At 36.8% G+C, this 9,074-nt stretch overlaps 1 protein-coding gene across 1 annotated transcript in view; it reads left to right on the forward strand.

The window, feature by feature from the left end:
* TTC6 (tetratricopeptide repeat domain 6) overlaps nucleotides 1–9,074 on the forward strand; it is a 285,618-nt gene that overhangs the window by 172,879 nt on the left and 103,665 nt on the right. The window contains exons 12-13 of the mRNA XM_007938570.2: nucleotides 912–1,084; nucleotides 3,391–3,527. Coding sequence (XP_007936761.2) covers nucleotides 912–1,084; nucleotides 3,391–3,527 — 310 coding nt within the window. The remainder of the gene's footprint in view (nucleotides 1–911; nucleotides 1,085–3,390; nucleotides 3,528–9,074) is intronic.

Raw genomic sequence — 9,074 nt, forward strand, 5'->3', positions numbered from 1 at the left:
GGCATATGAGTTGAACATTTACCTGAGGTAAATACAGTCCTTGCAGAGAACAATCATTGAGAAAGAAGGGCTGCCTGTGCACAGGGAGACAGCTTAGGGGGCAGGAGTCCATGGAGGGATGGACACTGGGAAGTGGTAGCTGTGGGGAGGAAGTGGGAAGGGAGCTGTTGCATTGTGGAAAACTGTGGTCAATGTCGTGAGACAAAGTATATGTAAACTGCTATATGGAAAGTGAATTTGCTCTATAAATCTTCACCCAAATCACAATAAAAAAAAAAATAATAATAATAAAATAAAACGAAAAGGAAAGGGAAAATGGTAAAAAAAACAAAAAAAAGAAAGAAAAGAAAAGAAGCCAGACACAAAAGGACAAATATTGCACCTTTCCACTTAATTGAGATGTGTAGAATAGGCAAACATAAAGACAGAAAGCAGAGTAGTGGTTACCAGGGGTTGGAAGAAAGGAATGGAGAATTATTGTTTAATGGGTGTAAGATTTCTGTTTGAAGATAGTGGTGATGGTTACACATTGTAAATGTATTTCATGCCACTGAACTGTACATTGTATATTGCTTAAAATGATCAACTTTATATTTGTTTGATCACAATAGAATGTTAAAAATTAAAAAGGTTATAAAATAGTTTAGACCTACAGGAAGACAAAAGATAATTATTGTCTTTTCAAATTGAGAATACTTTTAACCACAAATGAGTATTTACCTAGCCATTGAGAACAAATTTGTCATAGTTGAATTTTTTTTAAAGAAAAGCTTAAAATGTTTAAAAAAGAGTAATAGAGATAAATTATTCTGAGGCTTCATTTTTGTAGGGAGGGAGATTAATGTTTTAAAACTTTCATTGTTAGTAAAATGTTCATCACATTAAAATTTACCTTTTTTGATCTTCTTTAGAGGCATATTTGTCAAAGGCTGAAATTTTCAGGCAAAAAAATGACATTACTTTGGCAATTCTAAACTATACCCAAGCAATTAAATGTAAGCCCACAGATGCTGATACGTATTTCAGGAGGGGTGAGATGTACGAAAAATCAAATCAAGTGTTGGCCATTGATGACTTTTCTAAAGTAAGCTTTATAACATACAATACTGCTAATTACATGTTTTAGATGACAGGTTCTCATGCTAATAGTGTAACAAGTTTTTGAAAGTCTTTACATATGCGTTATATAATAAAAATTAATTTATTATAGTTTAGGAGATAGAGTTTTTTTATTACTGGAATTGATATTAACACTATATAAATGATTTCTTTTTTTTTTTTACAACTTGAGAATGAATGTATTCATATCAAAGATTTGTGTATGGGAGGGATTGAAACAACTCTGAAGGGATGTGAAATTTCTAGCTTTATCTTCTGAACTATGACAGTGGTTGAAGCAACTTTTGAAAATTACTTCTTCTCTTCAAGTAATATAGAAAATTATTTCCCATAGTGGTGATTCTCTTCTGCATATATACTGTTTTCTGCATAATATATTCAGTATCAACTATCTCCTCTGTAAGAAGCTGTGTTCACTGGTTTGTTAATTTATTTATTCACTCAGTCACTCACAAAAATTTATTGACTAAGGCTTTCTAATAAGGAGCTTTGGTGGCGTAGTGCCTAAGGCATTTGACTGCTAACCAGTAGGTTAGCGGTTCAAACCCACCAGCCACTCTGCAGAAGAAAGACTGGGCAATCTACTTCTGTAAAGATTTATGCCTTGGAAACCCAAAGGAGGTCTTTATGAGTCAAAATCAACTCAATGGCAGTGAGTTTAGTTTGTTTTGTTTTAATGCACCCTATTATGTAGTGAATGAACAATGGTGACTAAAACAGACGTGTTTTCTGGTTACATGAGCATATACCAAAACCAAACCAAACTCACTGCTGTTGAGTCGGATCTGACTCATAGTGACCCCTCCTTGGGTTTCCAAGGTGGTATCACTACAGAAGTAGATTGCCTAGTCTTCCTTCCGAGGAATGGCTGGTGGGTTTGAATCATCAGCCTTCTGATTAGCAGTCAAATGCCTTAGGCACTACGCCACCAGAGCTCAAGGAAATGAGGTGTTAAAGAAATAGCACATATATAAATGTGTAATTGTAATTTATGAGGATTGTTGTGAAGCAAGGAAAGGTGAGGAGGGGGTTTATTTGTATTTGGTTGAGGGATGTCAGAATGCTCCTTGAAAAAGTGAATTCTTAGCTGACTTGGACTTGAGGTTAGAATCAGGGCAAAATATTCCCCTCGCTGCAGCAGAATTATAATCTTGATCTCTGGACTCTTAACTCTAAATTCTTAGTTCTTAGTTCAATTGAGAATTTAGAAGATATTATTTAAATAATTTATTTCTCCATGTTTCCAACTTTCCTTATTTTTTAATCCATGATAGTGAGCCACCCACTTGACCTTTCTTCTACTTGAGGAGAATATTTGTAAGTTATCTTCTGCTCTAGAAGTGACCAAAATTATCTTTTAAACTATTTTTAAGACTTTCTATACTGTTTGTTTTCTCAATCTAGTACCAATAGTGTAAAAAAGATTAATGCAGCACCTTGAGGTTAACCAAGTTTCAGAATCTTTAGGTTTTGTTTGTTTTGTTTTAAAAATGCTCCATTACTTCCTTTGTGCTTCAATTCTTTTCTACTGTTGATGGATGAGAAACTTTACAACTGAGTGTTGGGTTTCTAAGGAGCTCTAGTAGTGTAGTGTCTAAGGCATTTGCCTGCTAGCTAGCAGGTTGGCAGTTCAAACCTACCAGCTACTTTGCAGAAGGGAGACTGGGCAATCTACTTCTGTAAATTGACTTGATGGCTTTTTTTTTTTTTTGTATAGGGTTCCTATGAGTTGTAATCTACTCGATGGCATTGAGTTTATATGATAATTTAGTCTTTTAACTCTATTGCCTCATATGTAAATGAGAAATGAAGGAACTATGCTTACATTAATTCATGTCTTTTACTATTTTAGAAGCTGGTATTTGATTTTACTGGCTCAGCCTTGATGTAGTGTATCATCTTTGGTTATAATAAAAAGCTGTAATATATTCAATATATTGAGTATCTACTCTACTTGAACAATTCCTTTTTGAGTTTTAGTCAAGCTTTTACTGGGTAAAGGACTTAGCTTCTTGTATATGGTATGTTTTTTGTTTTGTTTTTTTCTTCTTTCTCTTAGAAAAACCTCCCTTGACTAGAAATTGATGAGGAATGTATTCCCTATAGACAGGTCTTGATTAGGTGCAAATCTGAAGGTTTTGGAATCTTAAAGTGGTTTGCTTTTATGTATTCTGAAATTAAAAACAGTTGTAGTCTAACTTGCTGTAGAATTATATATTTTTTCATATTTAAATTTATTGTATGATATATTTATGTGCTCTTCCCATGTAGTGTATATTTTATGATCCCAAAAGAACAGATGCACTATTGAAACGTGGAATGTTTTACTTTGAAAATGAAAATTGGATTTCAGCCATACAGGATTTTACAGCCTTGTTAAATATAGACCACCAAAATTCCCATGCATGGTAAGAATTCTTTTAGATGTGTTTTTCAAACACATTCTCAGGGAAGAAAATTTTCGAAATACATTAGGTAGCCCTTTAAAAATAATGAATCCATTTTCAGTGCCAGTAGTGAATGAAAATCTTTACCTAAAGCTTAATGGTAGTAAGTAATTTAACAGGCATAAAACATTATTTCAGAGTTGTTTAATTTGCATTTCCTAAATACTAGTTAGGTTATCAATTTTTAAAGCACTGGCCTATTACTTATATTTTTTCTTCCTTGAATTTCTTTATTGTATACTTTGTATTCATCGAATACAGAGAGCTATTTCTAAAATATCTTTTTGTAATTTGAATATTAAGTATTGTACTTTGTTCTGCCATACCTATTGTGCATAATGTATTTCTTATTTTGTTACCTTCCTTTTAATCTGTGAAGTTTGAGATGCATATATAGTCAGACCTGCACGTCTTTTCACTTACAATTTTTGTTTAATTTTAAACCATTTTTATAGCATAATAGAATATACATCCACAAAAATGTGCAAAACAGAAATGCACAGCTAAATGACTTATCACAGTGTAGCCATCAAGAAAGAGAACATTCTAGCACCCTGGCAGTCCCCTTCCACCACTTGTCTGCCAGTTTATCCTACTGTGGTGGCTTATATGTTGCAGTGATGCTGGAAGCTATGCCACTGGTATTTCACATTTTAGTAGGGTTACCCATAGTGGGTAGGTTTCAGCAGAGCTTCTAGAATAAGATAGACTGAGAAGAAGGATGGGGCCATCCACTTCTGAAAAAAATTGGTCCCTGAAAACCTTTTAAATACTGGTGAAACATCGATATATTACTGGAAAACTTTATGAATACAAGTGAAACATTTTCTGATGTAGTGCTGGAAGATGAACTGTTCAGGTTGGAAAGCACTCAAAATGCAACTAGGGAAGAGGTGCCTCCTCAAAGTACAAAACAAAACAAAACAAACACTGCCATTGAGTCAACTCCAACTCATAGCGACCCCTCCTTGGGTTTCTGAGGTGGTATCTCTGTGGAAATAGATTGCACAGTCTTCCTTCCGAGGAGTGGCTGGTGCGTCGACCTTAATGACATGGACAGAATAAAGCTTTTGGGATCTTCATTTGTTGATGTGGCATGACTCAAAATGAGAAGAAATAGCTTAAAACATTCATTAATAATCAGAATGTGGAATGTACAAAGTATGAATCTAAGAAAATTTGAAGTTATCAAAATGAAATGGAACTTGTGTAGATTGATATCCTAGACATTAATGACCTGAAATGGATTGGTATTGGCCATTTTGAATGAGATAATCATAGGGTCTAGTATGCTGAGAATGATAAATTGAAGAGGAGTGGTGTTGCATTCACTGTCAAAAAGAACATTTCAAGATCTCTCTTTAAGTGCATACTGTCAGTGATAGGGTAATATCCACACGTCTACAAGGAAGACAGTTACTATTACTATTATTCAAATTTACACATCAACACTGAGGCCAAATATGAAGAAACTGAAGATTTTTTTTACCAACTTCTGCAGTCACAAAATGACCAAACATGCAGTCAAGATGTATTGATAATTACTGTAATTGGAATACTAAAGTTAGAAACAAAAAAGAAACAACAGTGGTTGGAAAATATGGTGTTGGTGATAGAAATGACACTGGAGATCACATGATAGGATTTTATAAGACCAACGACTTGTTCCTTGCAGATACCTTTTTCAACAACCTAAATGGTGACGTACATGTGGACCTCACCAGATTGAATACACAGGAATCAAATTGACTACATCTGTGGAAAGAGGTAACAGAGAAGCTCAATATCTTCAGCCAAAACAAGACCAGGAGGTGCCTGTGTGGAACAGACAATCAATTACTGAAATGCAGGTCCAAGCTGAAGCTGAAGAAAATGAAAATAAGTCCAAGACAGCCCAAATATGACCTTGATTATACCCCATCCAAATTTAGAGACCATTTGAAGAATAGATTTGATGCATTAAACAGCAATGACTGAAGCAGAAAAGTATTGGGATGACATCAAGAACAACATATGTGAAGAAAGCAAAAGACCATTAAAAAAAAAAAGAAGAAGAAAAGACCAAGATGGATGTCGGAGGAGACTCTGAAACTTGCTCTTGAACAGAGAGTAGCTAAAGCAAATGGAAGAAGTGACAAGATGAGAGAGCTGAACAGATGATTTCAAAGGGCACCTTGAGAAGACACAGTCAATTATTATAAGGGAATATGCAAAGACCTGGAGTTAGAAAACCAAAGGGGAAGAGCACACCAGGCATTTCTCAAGCTGAAAGAACTGAAGAAAAAATTTAAGTCTCGAATTGCAATATTGAAGGATTTTGTGGACAAAATATTAAATCATGCAGGAAGCATCAAAAGACAGAAGGAGTACACAAAATCACTGTACCAAAAATAATTGGTCATCATTCAGCCATTTTAGGAGGTAGCATATAATCAAGAACCAATGGTATTGAAAGAAGAAGTCCAAGCTGGACTGAAGGAATTGATGAAAATAAACCTTCAGGAATTGATGGAATATCCAATGAGCTATTCCAACAAATGGATATAGCACTGGAGGTGCTCACTTATTTATGCCAAGGGATTTGGAAGATAACTACCTGGCCAACCTACTGGAAGAGATCCATGTTTGTGCCCATTCCAAAGACAGGTGATCCGATTGAATGTGGAAATTATTGAACCATATCAGTAATATCACAGGCAAGTGAAATTTTACTGAAAGTAATTAAAAAATGGTTGCTGTAGTGCTTCTCTAACAGAAAATACCACAAGTGGGTGGCTTGAACAAACAGATTTATTCTTTTACCATTTGTTGTTGTTGCTGTTGTGAGGTGCCATAGAGTTGTCTCTGATTCATAGCGACCCTGTGCACAACAGAACGAAACACTGCCTGGTCCTGCACCAGCTCCATGATTCTTGCTATACTTGAGTCCATCACCGCTGCCACCAGGTCAATCCATCTTGTTGAGGGCTTTCCCTCTTTCACTGACCACCTTACCAAGCATGACATCCTTCTTCAGGGAATGGTCCTGACGAAGTCTGGCCCTTCTCACCTCCAAGGAGCATTCTGGCAGTACTTCCTTCCATACAGATCTGTTAGTTCTTTTCACACTCCACGGTACTTTAAGCCAACACCACAGCTCAAAAGCATTAATTCTTCTTCAGTCTTCCATAGTCATTGTCCAGCTCTCACAGGTATATGAGGCGATTGAAAATACCGTAACTTGTGTCAGGCACACCTTAGTCCTCAAGGAGACATCTTTGCTCTTCAGCACATGAAAGAAGTCCTTTGCAGCCAATTTGCCTAGTGTTGTACATCATCTGATGTCCTGACTGGTGCTTCCATTGCCATCGATTGTAGAACCAAGCAGTGTGACGTCTTTGACAACTTCCAACTTTTCTCCATTTATCGTGATACTGCTTATAGGTCCAGTTGTGCAGATTTTTGTTTTCTCTATATTGAGATGTAATCCATATTGCAGACTGTATTCTTCAGTCTATGTCAGTGTTTCAAGTCATCCTCACTTTCAGCAAGCAAAGTTGTGTCATCAGCATATCACAGGTTTATGATTCTTCCACCAATCTTGATGCCACATTCTTCTTCATATATAGTCCAGCTTCTCAGATTATTTGCTCAGCATACAGACTGAATAAGTATGGTGAAAGGATATAACCCTGATACACTCCCTTTTTGATTTTAAACCATGCAGTGTTCCCTTTTTCTGTTCAAATGACAGCCTCTTGTTCTATGTACAGGTTCCTCATGAGTACAATTAAGTGTTCTGGAATTCCCATTCTTCTCAATGTTATCCACAATTTGTTATTATTCATACAATCATATGCTTTTGCATAGTCAATAAAACACAAGTAAACATCTTTCTCATATTCTTTGCTTTCGGCCAAGATCCACCTGACATCAGCAATGATACCCCTCATTCCACATCCCTCTTCTGAATCCAGCTTGCATTTCTGGAAGTTCTCTGTCAATATACTGCTGTAACCATTTTTGAATTATCTTCAGTAAGATTTTACTTACATGCTGTATTAACAATATTGTTAGATAATTTCCACATTCTGTTGGTTCACCTTTCTTTGGAATGGGTACAGATATGGATCTCTTCCAGTCAGTTGGCCAGGTAGCTGTCTTCCAAACCTCTTGGCATAACTGAGTGAGTGCCTCCAGTGAGGCATCTGTTTGCTGAAACATCTCAGTGGGTATTCTGTCAATTCCTGGAGCCTTGTTCTTCACCAATTCCTTCAGTGCAGCTTCAATTACTTCCTTCAGTACCATTGGTTCTTGAACATATGCCACCTCCTGAAATGGATGAAGATTGACCATTCTTTTTGGTACAGTGACTCTGTGTATTTCTTCCATCTTCTTTTGATGCTTTCTGCATCATTCAATACTTTGCCCATAGAATCTTTCAATATTGCAACTCTAAGCTTAATTTTTTTCCTCAGTTCTCTCAGCTTGAGTAATGCCAGCGTGTTCTTCCCTTTTGGTTTTCTAACTCCAGGTCTTTGTGCATTTCATTATAGTAAGTGGCTTTGTCTGCTTGAACTGCTCTTTGAAATCTTCTGTTCAGCTCATTTATCTTATCATTTCTTCCATTTGCTTTAGCTACTCTTTGCTCCAGGGCAAGTTTCAGAGTCTCTTCTGACATCCATTTTGGTCTTTTTTTTCTTTCTTATACTTTTAATGTTGGGCATTCCTACTTCCGTAGTGATACTGCCTCGGAAACCCAAGGAGGGGTCGCTATGAGCCGACTCGATGGCAAACAACAACAACATACTTTTAATGACCTCTTGCTTTCTTCATGTATGATGCTCTTGATGTCATCCCACAGTTCTTCTGGTTTTCAGTCAGTGATGTTCAATGCATCAAATCTATTCTTTAGATGGTCTCTAAATTCAGGAGGGATATATTCAAGGTCATATTTTCTCTCTCATGGACTTGTTGGGCAATCTACTTCCGTAGTGATACCGCCTCGGAAATCCAAGGAGGGGTCGCTATGAGTTAGGGCTGACTCGAGGGCACATAACAACAACATGAGCAGTTGATGGTCTGTTCCACATTAAGCTCCTGGCCTTGTTTTGCCTGAAGATATTGAACTTCTCCATTGCCTCTTGGCACAGATGTAGTCAGCCTAATTCCTGTGTACTCTATCTGGTGAAGTCCATGTGTATAGTTCCCGTTTGTGTTGTTGAAAAAAGGTATTTGCAGTGAATAAGTCATTGGTCTTGCAAAATTCTATCATGCGTTCTCCAGTGTTATTTCTGTCACCAAGGCCAAATTTTCTAACTACTTGTGATACATTTTTGTTTCCAACTGCAAAAACAGCAAGAAGGCCACATGTTCTGACCTCCTCTAATCCCACAAGAGGAAGACAGGATTACCAGCAGTAACCCAAGGCCTATTCCTGCCAGGCCAGACATGCTGCCTCCCTCCAGCCCTTTCTCCAACCATTCCTCCCAAAGCACTCACCACCTCTCTCTCTGGGTTCGATAATTC

Source organism: Orycteropus afer, unplaced genomic scaffold (assembly GCF_000298275.1).
Source record: "Orycteropus afer afer isolate SDZICR_OR568_19922 unplaced genomic scaffold, OryAfe1.0 scaffold00051, whole genome shotgun sequence".
Lineage (NCBI taxonomy): Eukaryota > Metazoa > Chordata > Mammalia > Tubulidentata > Orycteropodidae > Orycteropus > Orycteropus afer.